At 39.8% G+C, this 19,966-nt stretch overlaps 1 protein-coding gene across 1 annotated transcript in view; it reads left to right on the top strand.

The window, feature by feature from the left end:
• TM2D2 (TM2 domain containing 2) overlaps positions 1–19,125 on the top strand; it is a 57,048-nt gene extending 37,923 nt beyond the window's left edge. The window contains exon 4 of the mRNA XM_053718081.1: positions 18,695–19,125. Within this exon, the coding sequence (XP_053574056.1) occupies positions 18,695–18,740 (46 nt within the window). The 3' untranslated portion in view covers positions 18,741–19,125. The remainder of the gene's footprint in view (positions 1–18,694) is intronic.
• The last annotated feature ends 841 nt before the right edge of the window (positions 19,126–19,966 follow it).

Consider the following 19,966-nt stretch of genomic DNA (forward strand, 5'->3'; position numbering starts at 1 on the left):
GGTGCGAATCTAAGGGCTACTCATGGAGTAAGATTAGGATTCCCAGGATATTGTCTTTTCTCCAAGATGAATTGGAGAAAGGATTGTCAGCTAGTTCCTTAAAAGGACAGATATCTGCTTTGTCTATTCTTTTACACAAACGTCTGGCGGAGGTACCAGACGTTCAAGCGTTTACTCAGGCTTTAGTCAGAATCAAGCCTGTTTATAGACCTGTGGCTCTGCCATGGAGTCTGAATTTAGTTCTTTCAGTTCTGCAAGGGGTTCCGTTTGAACCTTTACATTCCATAGATATTAAGCTTTTATCTTGGAAAGTTTTGTTTTTGGTAGCTATCTCTTCTGCGCGAAGAGTTTCAGAGTTATCTGCTTTACAGCGTGACTCACCTTACTTGGTGTTCCATGCAGATAAGGTAGTTTTGCGTACCAAACCTGGTTTTCTTCCTAAGGTTGTGTCTAATAAGAATATTAACCAGGAAATTGTTTTTCCTTCTCTGTGTCCTAATCCTTCGTCAAAGAAGGAACGTCTGTTACACAATCTTGATGTGGTTCGTGATTTAAAGTTCTATTTACAAGCAACTAAAGATTTCAGACAAACAACTTCCTTGTTTGTCATCTATTCTGGTAAGAGGAGAGGTCAGAAGGCGACTGCTACCTCTCTTTCCTTTTGGCTGAAAAGCATCATCCGTCTGGCCTATGAGACTGCTGGCCAGCAGCCTCCTGAAACAATTACTGCTCATTCTACCAGAGCAGTGGATTCCACATGGGCTTTTAAAAATGAGGCTTCTGTTGAACAGATTTGTAAGGCAGCGACTTGGTCTTCGCTGCATACTTTTTCCAAATTTTACAAATTCGATACTTTTGCTTCTTCGGAGGCTATTTTTGGGAGAAAGGTTCTACAAGCAGTGGTGCCTTCCGTTTAAGGTACCTGTCTTGTTCCCTCGCGTCATCCGTGTCCTAAAGCTTTGGTATTGGTATCCCACAAGTAAAGGATGAATCCATGGACTGGATACACCTTACAAGAGAAAACAGAATTTATGCTTACCTGATAATTACTTTCTCTTGTGGTGTATCCAGTCCACGGCCCGCCCTGGCTATTAAGTCAGGTAGATTTTTTTTGTTTAAACTACAGTCACCACTGCACCCTATGGTTTCTCCTTTTTCTTCCTAACCTCCGGTCGAATGACTGGGGGGTGGAGCTAGAGGGGGAGCTATATGGACAGCTCTGCTGTGTGCTCTCTTTGCCACTTCCTGTTAGGAAGGAGAATATCCCACAAGTAAAGGATGAATCCGTGGACTGGATACACCACAAGAGAAAGTAATTTATCAGGTAAGCATAAATTCTGTTTTCTTTCTCATTCCTTAATGGGTTTAGTGACTTTTTTCCTTTTTTCTTTGTTTATTTTGCTGCTTTTTCCCTACCGGTATATATATTAGCCCTCCATATTGTGAACCGCTTCCATTTTAAAAAAAATTCCCTAGTTTTTACCCTCTCACTTCTACCTTTAGTCTTATCAGCGTCTCTGATTCAGGGCTACTCAATTGTCGGCCTTTGTCTCCACCCCCTTCTTTGTGACGCATCATTTTTTCCTTTCCCGCCCTCAGTCCCGCCTCAGCCTTTCCGTCATGTACATCTTATCCTCCTCCTCTCACTCGTTATTATATTTTGGCAACGTTTGTTGCAATCCGCTCAGTTTTTTATTTTTATGTTGTGTCAGTTATATTAGTTAAATATTTGGTAGTCTTTTAGTTACATTGAACTGGACAAATAGCTTAGTGGTTAGCTTGTCAGTTTTTATACCTCAGAGTCTTCAGTTCAATTCCCTATGTTGAAATAATAATATTTTAATAGCTGCTCTGAAATTGACAATTAAATGAGTTTAATTCCCATATTATTATTTATCAATATTATTGAATAATAATTTTATTTTAATATTTATATATAAATTATTATTAACATGTCTAGCTGCTATGATTAAGGCTTACTAGCCGAAACGCATAAGCATATTCCTGTGGGACAGCTGTCCTTACTGTTTTGCCTATGGAGGGTGCCTCCGTTTTTTTTATATATTATTCAGTCTCTGCCGCCTATTCATTATTTGCACATACCCAGAAAAGCAGCTTGCAAAAGAAAGCATTTGAGTATTAATAATGACATTCCCCCCCATAAATTCTGCTGATAAATTAAATAAAAGTCTGCCTGGTTTAGACAATGAGTCTGCTCTTCCCAAAAAATTACAGGATTTTTCCTCTGAGGATTCAGATCCTGTTTTATATAAAACAAAGAAACAAAAAATTAAGCGCAACGTTAACATTGTTTCAACATCTGAGCCTGACGACTCCTATTCTTCTAAAAAATGTTATGATGATAAAGATGATGATTCTTTTTATGAGTATGTTTCTGAGTTATCATCCTCTTATGATGATTCTCCCAAATATAAAAGGTCCAAAAAACTTAAGTCTAAGAAACCTAGATTATTAGATAATGCTTGGGAATCCTGCCTAGATCCTGATGACATTGAACACCCCAGGTCTTCTAATTGGAGACCATCTAAAAGGGTTTCTAAATTTATAGCTTATTATATTAGGAGACCCTTATGCAAAAAATAAAAAAATATTTTAAGGGCAGAATGTCCTAGGCCTAAATTACTCAGTTTAGCTCATGCTACTCCTGAGATTGATCTCAATTTATTGAAATGTATTGGTACAAGAAATTTTAATATACGCAAAGGTCCTGACAGGTTTTTAAAAGCCTTTCAGGACAAATTGTTGGACACTCTGGGTCCTGTTACTAAATTATTAGAATTGTCTGAAGATGGAATTTCTAATGAAACTCAGGTTGACCCTATAGTGATTAAACAATGGGTTCAACTATTAGTGTATTTGTTAGGTGATTCTAACTCAGATTTGTCTTGCCAAAGGAGACGTATTTTATTAAGAAAACTTGACCCTAAATTAACAGATTTCGCACACAAAGAGATGGGTCGAAAGGCCAAAGGCTTTTCATTTGGTGATACAGGACTGAAAGAACTCTCCAATTATGTTCATCTCTCAATTCTTTGAATAAAATCAAATTCCAAACAAAGAACATTTTCAATCAAAACACTAGAGTTTTTGACAGGGCCAGGAAAGGAAGGGGCAGCTTTCCTGGGCGCTCATCCTACGTCTCCAGGCCTCTCTACCAGAACAATCCAGTTTCTATCAACCTCCTTTAACAACTTCTTTCCAACAAGAGGCAGACAATGGTAATCCAGCCCATTTTAGAGGAATAACGTCTAGAAGACCCTATTCAGGTAAATTTGAACATTTGTCATTCCATACTTTCCCTCAAAAGATAGGCGGCAGACTTGCCTTATTTATTCACAATTGGGAGAAAATATCTCAAGACCCGTGGTTGCTTCAAGCAGTATCAGGTCTTCACCTAAATTTCATTTCCATCCCCTATCAGTCATCTCTTCCAAATCCCATAATCTTTTCCCTTTCGGATTATCATCAATTAGATCTAGAAATCTCAGAGTTAGCTAAAAAAAACAAGCTATAGAGAGAGAGCTCCATCAGACAAAGATTATTTTGTCCTGTTATAAACCTGAGAAATCTCAATTACTATTTAGTATACAATCATTTCAAGATGGAAGGAATTAATCTCCTCAGAGATTGTCTTCTTTCCAAAGATTGGTTAGTTCTTCTAGACCTGAAAGATGCATACCTTTCTATTCCTATTCATCATTCTTTCAGAAATTTTTAAAGATTTCTTTGGAAAAACAACCTTTGGCAATTCACATTCCTTCCTTTTGGACTTTCTTCAGCACCTTGGGCATTTACAAAGATACTTTGCCCTATAGTTGCTAGGCTTCGGATGAGGGGTGTTCGTCTTATAATTTATTTAGACAAAATCCTCATCATGCACCAAGATCGTCTTTGTTTAACTTCTCATCTCAATTTAACGATAGATCTCTTTCAGAATTTAGGATTTGTTATCAATTTCAACAAATCGGAAATCGATCCTTCCCAATCTCTAAATTTTCTGGGGGTTTTAATAGATTCTCAATCTGCAACCTTGCGTCTTCCTTTGGACAAAGTCAAGAAGATAAAGAAAGAAATTTCTTATGTGCTCAAGAAACCTCAATTTCCAATTCGGACTTTAGCCCGTTGGTCTTCTTTCATCATCCATCCAAGCTATTTTTCCAGCTCCCCTTCACTACAGGGCTCTTCAGAGACTGAAGATTTATTATCTCCGACAATGTTTTTCTTATTTTCACAAGATTACTTTGTCAGAAGAAGCAAGATCAGAATTATTATGGTGGCTAGACAATTTAGAGGCTTGGAATGAGAGAGCCATTTTTGGATGTTCTCCCGACATTATTTTGGAATCAGATGCCAGCAATTCGGGATGGGGAGCCAGATTTGGTCTCCTAATTACTGAAGGCAAATGGACTTCAGAGGAAAAGAACCTTCATATCAATTGTTTAGAACTATTAGCAGTTTCTTTTGCCATCAAGAGCTTTGTTTGCTCCGACCATCCTATTTCTGTCTTACTCAAGATGGACAATATTTCTGCTGTCAGGTACCTCAACCGTTTAGGAGGTACTACATCAAAAATATTTTCAGATCTAACATCAGAATTTAATTATTCTTGTTTGGATCACAATATTCACATTCAGGCAGAATATATCCCAGGTCAGAACAAAACCATGGCAGATTGGGGTTCTCGTCACCTTAAGGATTCCAGCGTTTGGAAATTGAACTCCAAGATTTTTCAAATCCTGTCTTATCGCAGAGGTCCTTTTTTCCATAGACCTCTTTGCCTCTCGCTTGAACCACCAACTGACTCCATTTTTCAGTTGGAGACCAGATCCTCTAGATTTAGTGACTGATGCATTCCTTCACGAATGGCCAATTCTAGGAGCTTATGCATTCCCTCCTTTTTCAATGATTCCACGGACGATATCCTTTGTCAGGAAGAATCTTATCTCAATTCTTCTAATAACTCCCTGGTGGTCAGCCTAGTCTTGGTTTCCAGTCCTCCTGGAGATGTCTTACCTTACTCCTCTTCTTCTTCCTCTCCAACAAGATCTTCTATTGAACCGGACAGGACAACCTCACAACCTGGTTCTTCAAGGATCCCTTCATCTGATTGCTTGGATGATTTCAGGGGATCCTGGTCATTCGAGGGTCTTTTGGAAGAAGCTAAATCACTACTCCGAGAATCTTGGGCACCAGGGACCAAAAAATTATACAAATATGCATGGCTCAAATGGTCTAATTTGTTGCAGTTGCAGGGACCTGGATCACTTTACAGCCCCTGTAAATGAAGTCATTAACTATTTGACTTCTTTGTTCAAAGCAGGTTTGGCATACAGGTCTATTAATGTTGCACAATCTGCAATTTCAGCAGGGCATTATCCTTTAGCTAATATTCCTATTGGCCAGATCTCTGCTGTTAAAAAAACTTCTTAAAGCTGGGGCGTGTCTCTGGGCAGCACCTTGAATGGTCGCAATATCGGTTGTTCTCAGGGGATCACAGATAATCTGCCCTCTATCCGTGACTAAGAGAACCATCTACCTGCTGTTACCTGATAATATAAGTCTACACATCAAGCTGATTTGATCAAAACTATATTATTGGGAGAACTACCTTTGACAACTGATCTGGAGCGTTGAGGCCTAAGGCAGTTCCCACAGAGAAAGGCCTTCAACACCCCCCCCCCCCCCCCCGGTATCTTGTAAGCCGGGTATACAGTGCCTTGACACTGATGTTCTAAAACCCTTAACATAAGTACCTACAGTGGAACTTACTACTTGTTATCTTTTGGGACAAGGGACATATCATATCTGATCAAGTATCGCACATTATACATTCACAATGGCGCTAGATACTACGCTGATCCTAAGGGAAATGAAAGCCATGCTGGATGCCCACTTTAAAGAAATTTGCGCAACACTTAAAGAGGAATTCGCCTCCCTAAAAGATTTGTGTATCAATGCAAGGGGAGAGATGCAGCCGTCACTAAAGCTACCCACTAAACCTCCTACATGCCCGATTCAAGCACCCATACTAAACCTAACGGGGAAGCTTCTCCTTACTTCAACAACTCACCAAAGCGCAGACATGGCGGCTGCGTGTGCACCGTCTGGCAAGTGGATGAAGCGACCGGCTGATCTGGAGTGGAGAGTTGCGTTGGCGAGTTGCACTGAGAGCTGCAGGGTTAAATCTATGGGAGGAGAGGTGCCGTGGCTGAGTCAGCAGATGGAAGCTAACCGTCTGGATCCCCAGGGGCCTGTGTTGCCAGCGGTTTTTGAGGTGCCTGCTCCCGACATCCACCGCACAGGATTTGAGACTGTACATTCCCAGGACCTCTTCACTCACACCGCGAGATCAAATGCGACCTGCGGACCTAAGTCTGAAGAGACAAACCCATTAGGGAAGAAGCTGCACTCGCAGGAGACGCTGGCATATGCGGGTCACATTTATCATAAGAGCCGTCGTATGATCCGCTGGTCAGTAACTTTATCCGCTAAACTAATTCTTTCAATTGCCAGCTCCCCTGAAACTGGATGTGTGCAAAGGCTCCTTAGAGCCGGGATAGGATAAGACACTAATCGTTATAGGCTCCTATTAGTGGCACAACATGCTATGTCTACTACCATGCTAATTTTCCTATTTGCTTGTTTTAACGAACTATTGCAGCGTGCTTGAATTGTCCTCCTTCTGGTTTAATTTTAATATTTCTCGCAGCAATTTTTGGAGACATGACTACCTGTTTAGCTAAATAGCTGTTAGATTTATATTATCAAATGTACCTCATTCTGTTGCTGCCCAAGATTGCTAGGCATCGGGGAGAGAGAGAAAGAGTGAGTATATATGGCATGTTTACTTAAGTTTATCACAGGGCAATAACATTATGGTATATGATTTATGCCTATCTCCTTTTTGTTTCTTTCCTTACATGTGAATCCCTCTCTTACAATGAGCCATATACACTATTTGAATATATTGATACCTATGTGATGTCATCATACTTGCAATACCATGCTATTTCTATGTTTTGTCCTCTGTGACTTCCTTAGAGCTGGTGTAGGTTGACTTCCAGAGACTCAGAACAGTGGACCCAGTGCTCTTTATTAGTTAATCCTGTTTGATGTTAGGCATAGGGTTATATGACAGTCACGGACTTGATATTAACTGATGCACTATTTTACTGTTTCACCTACCTATATCATTGATATTATGTTATGCCCTGTTGTTTGTGTTCTTTATAATTATCATGCATGGGATCTCTACCTATTGATAGGGTACTGCTACACACCTAACAAGTCCAGAAATTACTGACTCCTCCACAGGCTTCTTGACCTAGAGAGACTTTTGCATTTGGTATTTGAAGATTCTTCCATACACATTCCTATAGTAATCCCCATACAAGGTCCATAAACCTAATTTATACTATTAATGTTGTTCTTAATCTCACTGTCTACTCTATTCTTCAGGTAGTCTATAAGGTAGAACGTTTTATATATAGCTGCATTGTCTTTCACTATCCACAATACCCTGAAATTGGGCCAGTGTTTTTGTGCTGCCGGCGGCCGAGGTGGCGTGTATACATGGCATTAAACATGGTTTACTATAGTTAAAGGGACATTAAACACTTTGAGATGGTAATATAAAATGATAAATTGTATATAATAAAACAACTCTGCAATATACTTTCATTATTTATTTTGTCCTCTTTGCCTGTATTTCCATTCTGAAATTGTGAGCTTTTCAGTTCCTGTTAGAAATGGAAGTGCAGAAAACTGTTAAATCCAGCACAACCATTGGCTGCACAGTCTAGTGACCTATTTATAACTGACCCTAATTGGCCACAGCAGAGAAGGTAACACAAGTTACAACATGGCAGCTCCCAGTGTTTTATAGACACTAAAACTTTACACTTATTTTGTCACTTTTTAAACAACTAATGAATCTTTAAAAAATACATCTACATGTTAGTCATGGACTAATCTTTTCTTTGAATGCATCATTCTATCTAACATGTATTTAGTGTTTAATGTCCCTTTAAGTAAGGACTCCTTAGTTGAGGTTTGATATTTTTAAGTGAGGTTGTGATCAATTTCACACAAAATTAGCATAAATGGGATACTACTGGAACTAGTTTATGTCTAAGACACTCAGTATATGTAAACTATAGATAGTGCTAAGATAGTCTGATTTGTTTTCTACATGTGTTTATTTAAACTGTATTCGACTGAGTGGGTTTTGGGCATACTCTGGCCCATAGCCTTTAATATATGGGAAGAATATTGTTCTTGTTAGTTTGCTATACTTACGCCAATATATAGGTTTTATTCAATATAATATCCCCTGGTTTCTGGGTTATAGGGCCATCAGCTCCTATAATATTTTTATGCCGACTGTATCTCCCCTCACCCTTTCCCGCTCTACATTTGCAAGCGGGTCATATCCACTACCCCTTACCCGTCTGTGTCCAGTGGTGACAATATTCCTGAGGGGAGATACTGCATAAACACTACATGATTCTTCTTACCATAGTGATCCAGTGGTGTTAGGTTCCCTTACCAATCCGGTCTTAAACTTATATTTCTCTGTTTTTTGTCTTAGCCTCACCTCCTTTGATTTTACTCCCGTTCCTCTCCCCCCCCCCCCCCCCATGACACCACTGAGCCTAATTCATAGGCAAAGGAAAATGAGTCCTATAGAAACATTTATTCTCTTTTTTTGCATGACAACCACCCAATTAATTCATCATCATTATTTCGCTCTAGTGATCTTAACAATATTGTGATATGCTTGATTGACCTTCTTTAGATAATGAGTAGGTGTTGATGAATGTACCACACTTGTTTTCAGGTGAGCGATATGTTATTCATGCTGGTTGATAATTATTTCATGATTATTGTTGATATATATATCTAATGTTATATACTATACCAAGCCCAAAAGTGGCTATAGACCCAATTTACCTACCTCCGACAAGTCTTTATATTGTACCATGGACCAAGAGTGGCCTACTATTTTCAGAGGAGGTATATATCAGTATAAAAATTAGGATATTGTTGTTTTTGCCCATTACATTCTGAATTTATATTTATCTAATTATTCACTGTTTCTTATTGTGAATGATATTCCAAAGTTTGTAATACTCAAGTATTGGCATTTCTTCATACGCTGTATATGTTTATGATATCCTCAATAAAAAAAAAACTTCTTAAAGCAATCAGTTTTAAAAAACCTCCTGTTCCTAAACATTCTTATTTTTGGGATGTAGATTTATTAAAGGGGCACTTAGCTACTTTATTATGTTTACTTTCCTGTAAAAGAGTTTCAGATGTAAGAGCAATAGATTACAATTCTAAAATGTTTTTTCCTCAAGGTGCGTTTTTTTTTTTCTCTATCTAGGAGAACTAAATCTTTCATCCTCAATTTTCTATCCTTACTTTTTTTGTTTACCCTAAATTATGTGTAGTTTCTTGTTTGAAAGAGTATGAATCTAAAACTTTACCTTTTTATATTATCTTCTTCCTGTCAACTCCTTATTTATTTTGTTTCTCCTCATCTGCCTGTCTCAACTACCACAATAAGTAGGTGGGTTAACCCCTTAACGACCAAGGATGTCCCTGGCACGTCCTCTGGGATTTGAAGCTCTGGAAGCGATCCTGATCGCTTCCAGGGTATTGCAGTGATGCCTCGATATTCAGGCATCTCTGCAATACCCTTTTTACCCCACCGATGCAGAGAGAGTCACTCTGTGGCCCTCTCTGCATCGGCCATCGATGGGGGCGATTGTTGGTGGGTGGGAACTGCAGTAGGGAGGTGGGTGGGTGGCCCCTCGATGGTGACATCAGTCTGTGATATACCAGACCCCGTTGGCAAGTGACGCGGTTGCGGCGGGAGGGGGTGGGGCGCCGTGTGCACGCGCGCCGCAAATACCCGGTAATACTTTGACTCAATGGAAAGGAGGGAGAGGGTGGGTGTCATCAAACGTGCTGGGGAAGGGATCTGGGAGGGGGAGGGTGGGTAGGGTATTGAGGGGGGCTGCAGCTACAGTACAGAAAATATCATTTTAAAATTTAAAAAAAAAAAAAATTGGGGGGGGCTAATTGGGTACTGGCAGACAGCTGCAAGTACCCAAGATGGCGGCAAATAGGTAGAGGGGGGAGGGTTAGAGAGCTGTATGGGGGGGGGGGGGGGGGGATCAGAGGGGATCCTACACAGCAGAATAAGTTTTTTTTTTTTTAAAAAAAACAAACAAAAAAAACCTACTTTTATTTTAGTACTGGCAGTACTTAAGATGGAAGGGACAGGTGGGGGAGGGAAGAGATGGGAGGCTGATCTCTACACTAAAGCTAAAATTAACCCTGCAAGCTTCCTACAAGCTACCTAATTAACCCCTTCACTGCTGGGCATAATTCACGTGTGGTGCGCAGCAGCATTTAGCGGCCCTCTAATTACCAAAAGCAACGCCAAAGCCATATATGTCTACTATTTTTGAACAAAGGGGATCCCAGAGAAGCATTTACAACCATTTGTGCTATAATTGCACAATCTGTTTTGTAAATAATTTCAGTGAGAAACCTAAAATTGTGAAAAATGTAATGTTTTTTTTTTATTATTTGATCGCATTTGGCGGTGAAATGGTGGCATGAAATATACCAAAATGGGCCTAGATCAATACTTGGGGTTGTCTACTACACTACACTTAAGCTAAAATTAACCTTACAAGCTCCCTACATGCTCCCTAATTAACCCCTTCACTGCTGTGGCATTTAACGGCCTTCTAATTACCAAAAAGCAACGCCAAAGCCATATAAGTCTGCTATTTCTGAACAAAGTGGATCCCAGATAATCATTTACAACCATTGGTGCCATAATTGCACATGCTGTTTAAATAATTTCAGTGAGAAACCTAAAGTTTGTGAAAATTTTTTTGAAAAAGTGGAAAAAAATTTTTATTTGATCGCAATTGGCGGTGAAATGGTGGCATGAAATATACCAAAATGGGCCTAGATCAATACTTTGGGTTGTCTTCCAAAAATATTTACATGTCAAGGGATTTTCAGGGATTCCTGAAAGATATCAGTGTTCCAATGTAATTATCGCTAATTTTGAAAAAAAGTGGTTTGGAAATAGCAAAGTGCTACTTGTACTTATTGCCCTATAACTTGCAAGAAAAGCAAAGAACATGTAAACATTGGGTGTTTCTAAACTCAGGACAAAATTTAGAAACTATTTAGCATGGGTATTTTTTGGTGGTTGTAGATGTGTAACAGATTTTAGGGGTCAAAGTTAGAAAAAGTGTGATTTTTTTTTCCTCATATTTTATAATTTTTTTTATAGTAAATTATAAGATATGATGAAAATAATGGTATCTTTAGAAAGTTAATTTAATGGCGAGAAAAACGGTATATAATATGTGTGGGTACAGTAAATGAGTAAGAGGAAAATTACAGCTAAACACAAACACAGCAGAAATGTAAAAATAGCCTTGGTCCCAAACGGACAGAAAATGGAAAAGTGCTGTGGTCATTAAGCGGTTAAAGGGACATGAAACTCTAAAATTGTATCCTCTATCTGAATCATGAAAGAACATTTTTAACAAGTTTCTAATTTACTTCTATTATCTAATCAGTTTTATTCTTTTGGTATCATTTGTTGAAGGAGCAGCAATGCACCAATGGTTTCTAACTGAACACATGGGTGAGCCAATCACAACCAGTATATATATGCAGCCACCAATCAACAGCTAGAACCTAGGTTCTCTGCTGCTCCTGAACTTGCCTAGATAAACCTTTCAGCAAAGGATAACAAGAGAAGGAAGCAAATTAAATAATAGAAGTAAATTGGAAAGTTGTTTGAAATTGTATTCTCTATCTGAATCATGAAAGAACAATTTTGGGTTTCATGTCCCCTTAAGTGGATTCAATGGTGTCACTAGAGGGGTGCAGACCGCACCCGGGTGACACCTGCTCAGGGGGTGACACCATGGCTGGCCCCGCGCTGGTCCAAAGTAACTATTGTTTTTGTTTTTTTAAATTGCAGAAGAATGCTTGTGCGTAGTATGCTGGTGCACATGCGCCGGATCCTTAGATTCCCTCGACTCCCCAAGAAGATGAATATGGGTTATGACTGCATGGGCATGGTTAAAACATCACAGATGGAGGGTGTGGCTAGTCGCAGGGTTGCAGCCATGGCCACACTGGATGCTGAAGTGAGCAAGGATAACAGGCAGTGCAGGAGGCAGGAGCTGGTCAGAGAGCTGTTCCGGAGTCTGTGCAAGACTTACAGCTCCCGCGCCGGCCTGTGTGGGATTATGAAGGGATGCTGGGTCCAGGGCTGCGAGAGTGGCTATGTGCAATGCTATATCCGGGATGGAGCAACATGTGGCAGCTCACCGGAGTCACGGCAGGCAATGTGTATATAGTACTCACTGTAAACAGCTCAAATAGTGTGCTTCGCTATATGCTGACTCCTGTATATTGCTCTCTATGTGTCCCTCACGTTAGGCTGCTCTCTGTATAAAGATAGCTGTCTATTTGTACCTCACTATAATCTGCATGTATAAGTGTATGCTATGTAGTGTGTCTGTGTGTGTATCTGTATGTATAAGTGTATGTTATGTAGTGTGTGTGTGTGTGTGTATCTGCCTGTATAAGTGTATGCTATGTAGTGTGTGTGTATCTGTATGTATAAGTGTATGCTATGTAGTGTGTCTGTGTGTGTATCTGTATGTATAAGTGTATGCTATGTAGTGTGTGTGTGTGTATCTGTATGTATAAGTGTGTATCTGCATGTATAAGTGTATGCTATGTAGTGTGTGTATGTATCTGCATGTATAAGTGTATGCTGTGTAGTGTGTGTATCTGTATGTATAAGTGTGTGTGTATCTGCATGTATAAGTGTATGCTTTGTAGTGTGTGTGTGTATCTGTATGTATAAGTGTGTGTGTGTGTCTCTGCATGTGTAAGTGTATGTAATGTAGTGTGTGTGTATCTGTATGTATAAGTGTATGCTATGTAGTGTGTGTGTGTGTGTGTATATCTGCATGTATAAGTGTAAGCTATGTAGTGTGTGTGTGTATCTGTATGTGATGTTCAGTCCATATCAATACTTGCTATTATTCTAAAACGTATAGCTGTCTTATTCCATAGTTTTAACCTCCCCCAAATTTTATTGTCTGTTTACTTAACATCTCACCCTGACCAGACCAGAATCTAACTTTCCAATTGGCCTTTCCAATTGTTTTTGATTAGCAATCAACTAAATTTAGTGGACTCAGCTGACTGCCCTCCATGCATATATTTCACACCAGTCTGGCCTGTGCATTGCTATAACAACATATGTTCACATTTTTAAAGTGAACATTTTATAAGTGAGGCACTAGCAATAGAATTATACAAGAATTGAACAAGGATTGGGCAAGGGGCAAGAAAAAGGCAGGTACTTTTGTAATATTATGTTTTATATACCTTACTGTTTTCTTATGAAATTGCTACTGTAATACTGTGCCTTATGTGTTTAACTGGTTCCCTCTTTTGTAAAAATGCCTAATATCTTCTTATTCCTTTTTTCTGCCTTCTGTCTCTATAACAAACTACATTATTCAATTACTCCTTCTCCCTCTCCACCTGCACTGTTCATTAGCCCATCTCTCTTAAACTCACCTTACTTTTGTACTCATGAACTTTACTTATTCCTAAACACTCTCTCTCCCCCCTGCACCTTGTCTCAAAAGCAGTCTCACTACTGCAAATCTGTATCTCATCTCATGTCACTCTCCCTCTTGCTTTTACTAACTGCTGGTGACATCTCCCCTAATCCTGGTCCCCAACAACTGCCTAGCCGTGCACATCCATGTATACCGTCCCACAGACTCTAAAAACAAAACTCTGACAACCTTACTCACATTCCTCTTGCATCAAAAGCCACTTCCCCTTTCACTTGTGCACTTTGGAACTCTCTCTCTGTTGGCAACAAACTCAATTCTATACATGACCTCTTTATCTCCCACTCCCTCAACCTTCTGGCCCTAACAGAAACCTGGCTCTCTCCCCTAGACACAGCATCCACTGCTGCTCTGTCACATGGGGTCTCCACTTCAGCCACACTCCTAGGTCTGGTAATAGACAAGGAGGTGGTGTAGGTATTTTACTTTCCTCTAGTTGCACCTTTCAACAAATACATCCCATCTATTCCCTCACATTTTCCTCATTCGAAACCCCCATGATTTGCTTATTCTCTCCTCTTTCTATACGTGTTGCAGTCATATACCGTCCTCCTGGCTCCTCAACTCAATTTCTAGATCACTTGGCTGCCTGGCTACCTTATTTCCTTTCCTCAGACACCCCTTCTCTCATTCTTGGTGACTTCAACATCCCTCTTGACAATCCCACTGCCTCCTCTGCAAAACAACTTCTGCAACTCACTTCCTCTTTCGGTTTGTCACAATGGACTGATTCTACCACTCACAAAGACGGTCACTCCCTTGACCTGATCTTTAGCTATCGATGCACCCTCTCAAACTTCACAAACTCCCCCTTTCCTCTTTCTGACCACCATCTCCTTACTTGCAACATATCATCCCTCCCTACAACTCTCCCTCCTTCTGCTCCTCACACCAAACTTCACAGAAGCATTATGTCATTAGATCAACAACAGCTTTCTAATTCCCTCAAATCTCTCCTCTCATCCTTCTCCTCCTTTTCATGCCCTGACCAATCTATCTGCCACTATAATTCCACCCTTACATCCGTCCTTGACAATCTCGCCCCTCTTACCATAGTTCAGAAATCAAACACTCATCCTCAGCCCTGGCATACTCCTCTGACACGATACCTACGCAGATGTTCCCGTACTGCTGAGCGGCACTGGAGAAAATCTAGGAGTTCAGCTTTTTTTCAACATTACAAATTTATCTTGAAATCCTACTACTCTGCCCTTAATTTCCATAAGCAACACTATTTCTCTACTCATCTCTAATCTTTCTTCAAACCCAAAACGTTTGTTCTCCACTTTCAATACTCTTCTCCGCCCTCCCCCACCTCCTAATACAACTTCTCTGTCTTTGCCAACCACTTCAATAACAAAATCGACTCCATCAGAAGTGAAATCAGCTCTCAACATAATTCCATTCTTTCACCCCCTCAAATGCTCTCAATCAACCACAACCCACATAACCTTAAACTTAGCTCATTCTCCCCTGTTACTGAGGAAGAAGTTTCGGCACTTATACTGCGCTCTCACCTCACTACCTGTCCCCTTGACCCTATCCCCTCACAGCTACTCCCCTCCCTCTCTGCCACCCTTACCCCTATACTCACACACACTTTCAACCTCTCCCTCAGCACCGGTATATTTCCCTCATCCCTGAAACATGCACTGGTCACACCTATCCTAAAAAAACCTTCCCTTGATCCTACCTCCCCATCCAACTACCGCCCTATTTCCCTCCTCCCTCTTGCATCAAAGCGTCTCGAAAAACTAGCTTATGCACGCCTATCCCATTTCCTTACAATAAACTCCCTCCTTGACCCATTGCAATCTGGATTTCATCCCCATCACTCCACAGAGACAGCAATTGTTAAGGTTACCAACGACCTACTTACAGCAAAATCAAAAGGCCACTTCTCTCTGCTTATCCTCCTTGATCTGTCCGCAGCCTTTGACACTGTTGACCACCCTCTCTTGCTCCAAACCCTCCAATCCTTCGGCATATGTGACATAGCCCTCTCGTGGCTCTCTTCCTGTCAAACCGTACCTTTAGTGTAGCCTTCTCTGGGGCCTCCTCTGCCCCGTCACCACTTTCTGTCGGAGTACCGCAAGGCTCTGTCCTCGGTCCCCTTCTCTTCTCAATCTACACGTCATCACTAGGTTCCCTAATAAAGTCCCACGGTTTACAATATCATTTGTATGCCGATGACACCCAAATCTACTTCTCTGCACCAGACCTTTCTCCTTCCTTGCTAACCCGTGTCACTAACTATCTTTCTAACTGTCCTCTCACTACCTCAAGCTAAATCTCTCCAAAACTGAGCTCCTTATTTTCCCCCCTTCTTCTAAACTCTCCACCCCCAATCTCTCTATAACTGTCGACAACTCCATCATTACCCCTACCCCGCATGCCCGATGTCTCGGGGTCACATTTGACTCAGATCTTTCATTCACTCCTCACATTCAGTCATTGGCTAAAGCCTGCCACTTCCACCTTAAAAAGTCTCTAAAATTAGACACTTCCTTACACAAGACACAACTAAGATTTTAATCCACTCTCTCATTGTCTCCCACCTCGATTACTGCAAGTCTGTCCTCTCTGGTCTCCCCACCTACCGCCTAGCTCCTTTACAATCCATAATGAATGCCTCTGCCAGACTCATCTTCCTTACACTTCGCTCTTCATCTGCTGCACCTCTCTGCCAATCTCTTCACTGGCTTCCTCTTGCCTCTAGGATCAAACACAAAATTCTCATTCTTACATACAAAGCCCTCAACTGCACTGCTCCCCCCTATATCTCAGACCTTGTCTCCAGATACTTTCCCTCCCGTCCCCTTCGCTCCGCTCACGACCTCCTACTCTCCTCCTCTCTTGTCACCTCATCACACTCCCGTTTACAGGACTTCTCCAGACTGGCTCCCATCTTGTGGAACTCTCTGCCTCGCTCCACAAGACTCTCTTCTAGTTTTAAAAGCTTCAAGTGCTTCCTAAAGACTCTACTGTTCAGGGATGCATACAACCTACACTAACCTTTCTTTATACCAGTTCCTCTCCTCCATTGCTATCCCCTGAACCCCCTTACCATGTAAGCCTAAGAGTCCAGCTGTTTGTTGATCACCTTATCAAGAGCTGACTACAACAGTGCAACTCTTGGCAGGGCCCTCTACCCATTTGATCCCTATAATTGTTTTGTTGTACTCCGCCTTTGTTAATAGCGCTGCGGAATCTGTTGGCGCTCTACAAATAACCGATAATAATAATAATATAAGTGTGTATCTGCATGTATAAGTGTATGCTGTGTAGTGTGTGTGTGTGTGTGTGTGTATCTGTATGTATAAGTGTGTGTGTGTGTGTGTGTGTATCTGTATGTATAAGTGTGTGTGTGTGTGTGTGTATCTGTATGTATAAGTGTGTGTGTGTATCTGCATGTATAAGTGTATGCTTTGTAGTGTATCTGTATGTATAAGTGTGTGTGTGTGTGTGTATCTGCCTGTATAAGTGTATGCTATGTAGTGTGTGTGTATCTGTATGTATAAGTGTGTGTGTGTATCTGCCTGTATAAGTGTATGCTATGTAGTGTGTGTGTATCTGTATGTATAAGTGTGTGTGTGTATCTGCATGTATAAGTGTATGCTATGTAGTGTGTGTGTGTGTATCTGTATGTATAAGTGTGTGTGTGTATCTGCATGTATAAGTGTATGCTATGTAGTGTGTGTGTGTGTATCTGCATGTATAAGTGTAAGCTATGTAGTGTGTGTGTGTATCTGCCTGTATAAGTGTATGCTATGTAGTGTATGTGTATCTGCATGTGTAAGTGTATGCTAATGTAGTGTGTGTGTGCATATGTAAGTGTATGCTATGTAGTGTGTTACTGTGCATTTTTGCTAACTTTAAAGGCCAGAATCTAGAATATTAATGGGGAATGCAGAGAGCAGCTTTAAAGAATCTATTATTAAATGTCCAATTAAGATAAAAATATTTAGCACTGTCTCTGCAAAGGTGGTTTGAGCTTGTGTTTGATTTGCTGCCTAAGAGTATTAAAATATGACTTTATTTAGAATTTTATTTGTATTACTTTGGTCTTATGATTTTTTAAGCCCCGCCCCTTCTCCTGCCCACCACATTTCAAATTTTTGCCACATTAAATCAAATTACAATTTTATTACATTTTAGGATTTGTTGGTTGTTTTGATATATTTTGCACATGGCACAAGTACTCCTTTGCACACCATCACTATTCTATGCACACTCCACATTTTGGTTGGTTACACACTTAGGGGTTTGCAGACGTCACATTATTAAAAGTTTGATTACAATGGACGTCCTAAGACCTGTAAATGTTTACTGATTTTTTTTTTTCTCACTCTATACTATATATATATATATATATATATATATATATATATATATATATATATATATATATATATATATATATATATATATACACATACATACACACAAACACACACACACATATATAACTATATTTTATTCCTGAGGGGGGTGACACCATGAGTTACCGCACCGGGTGACAGCAACCCTAGTGACGCAACTGAGTGGATTATGTCTTTAGCTGGTGTGGAAGACAAGTTTTCAGCTCATTCAGTTAGAGGAGCTACTGCTTCAAAAGCCTTTGTTAAATCTGCTCCATTACAAGAAATTCTTAGTGCAGCAGATTCTGTATTCTGTCCGTTTTATTTTAAACCGATCACTTTGATTCCACACAATCTTTTGTCATGATTAATTTTGCTTTAAACTTGCAAAATAGGAGTCTCTGTCCTTGTAATAAAATGATGATTATCCCTAACATAGTGACGGAATAATCTAGATTTTATTAAAGAGACAGAGACGAGTATTTTCACTCCCATATTTTCTATGTAGTTTATTTAAATTACATGTATATTTTTTCCCCTCCCAGTTAATTGAGGGTTTATTATATATTATGTTGTTATTTTACATTTTCTCTTTTTCAGCTCAGAACCTTGCGAATTCAGGATTCCAACAATGATCAAGCCTTAATATCATATATTTCAACAAGAAATTCTTCTCTCCATCAGAATGACGTCAGACCTCTTCAGGAATTTTTATTTCGTCTCTGGAAACAGCTTCTTTCCATCAAGTTTTCTGTGTTTTTCACAATTCTGTTTTGCATATTTGCTTGTATTTCCCAATTTTGTTTCATATTTGTTCCTATCTTCTTCATGTTGTTAGCAGCAAAGTTTAAAGAGGATTAGATGTTATATCACTGTCTACTTATACCCTTGTATGTTATCAGATTGGCTGTTTACATATTGCATAAAATGTACTTGTAACCCTATTGGTTGAAGTTTTCTGTATACTTTATTCAAATTTTCAGGGCTTTTAAGTGGTGTATGTTCAGTAAATAAAAAGTTTATGCAAAATACTCCTCTCTGTCTCTTTAATAAAATCTAGATTATTCCGTCACTATGTTAGGATAATCGTCATTTACGCACATAATCCTTTGCTTGCTCAACCTTAAAAATTCTGAAGATACAAGGTCAAAAGGGACTAACTTTCAGTTGTTTGATCGACATCACAGACATATGTTATGGATATGCTTCAATTTAACCCGAAAACAACCTCAATCCTAAACTTGGACGCTGATTTACAGATTGTAGTTCAGTAACCAGTTACATTTCATTACAGTTTTTACATGTATGAATGTCATAATAACAATTCATTGTTGTTGTTTTTTTCCCCTGCAATATTTTGGTTGTACTATATATAAATGTTAATAAAGCTTGTTATAAAAAAATAATAATAATATATATATATATATATATATATATATATATATATACCTTAATATTATTAATTTTTTATTTCCTTTCAAGACAAACTTTATCCAACCACAGCTCTAAGAATTTGCGAGTTAGTGTATATATTGCGGATCATGTCCGCTACACATCGATAAATGCCGACAGCATACGCTCTCGGCATTTACCATTGCACCAGCAGTTCTGGTGCAATGCCGCCCCTGCAGATTTGCGGCCAATCGGCCGCAAGCAGGGGGTGTCAATCAACCCGATCGGATTGGATCGGGTTGCTTTTCGGTGATGTCTGTCCGCTGCCTCAGAGCAGGCAGACAGGTTATGGAGCAGCGGTCTTTAGACCGCTGCTTCATAACTTGTGTTTCTGACGAGCCTGAAGGCTCGCCAAAAAACACGGGGCATCGGGAGCTTGATAAACAGGCCCCTTAGCATATACTCTCTTGCGCTATTTCT

The sequence above is a fragment of the Bombina bombina genome, chromosome 6 (assembly GCF_027579735.1).
Source record: "Bombina bombina isolate aBomBom1 chromosome 6, aBomBom1.pri, whole genome shotgun sequence".
Classification (NCBI taxonomy): Eukaryota; Metazoa; Chordata; class Amphibia; order Anura; family Bombinatoridae; genus Bombina; species Bombina bombina.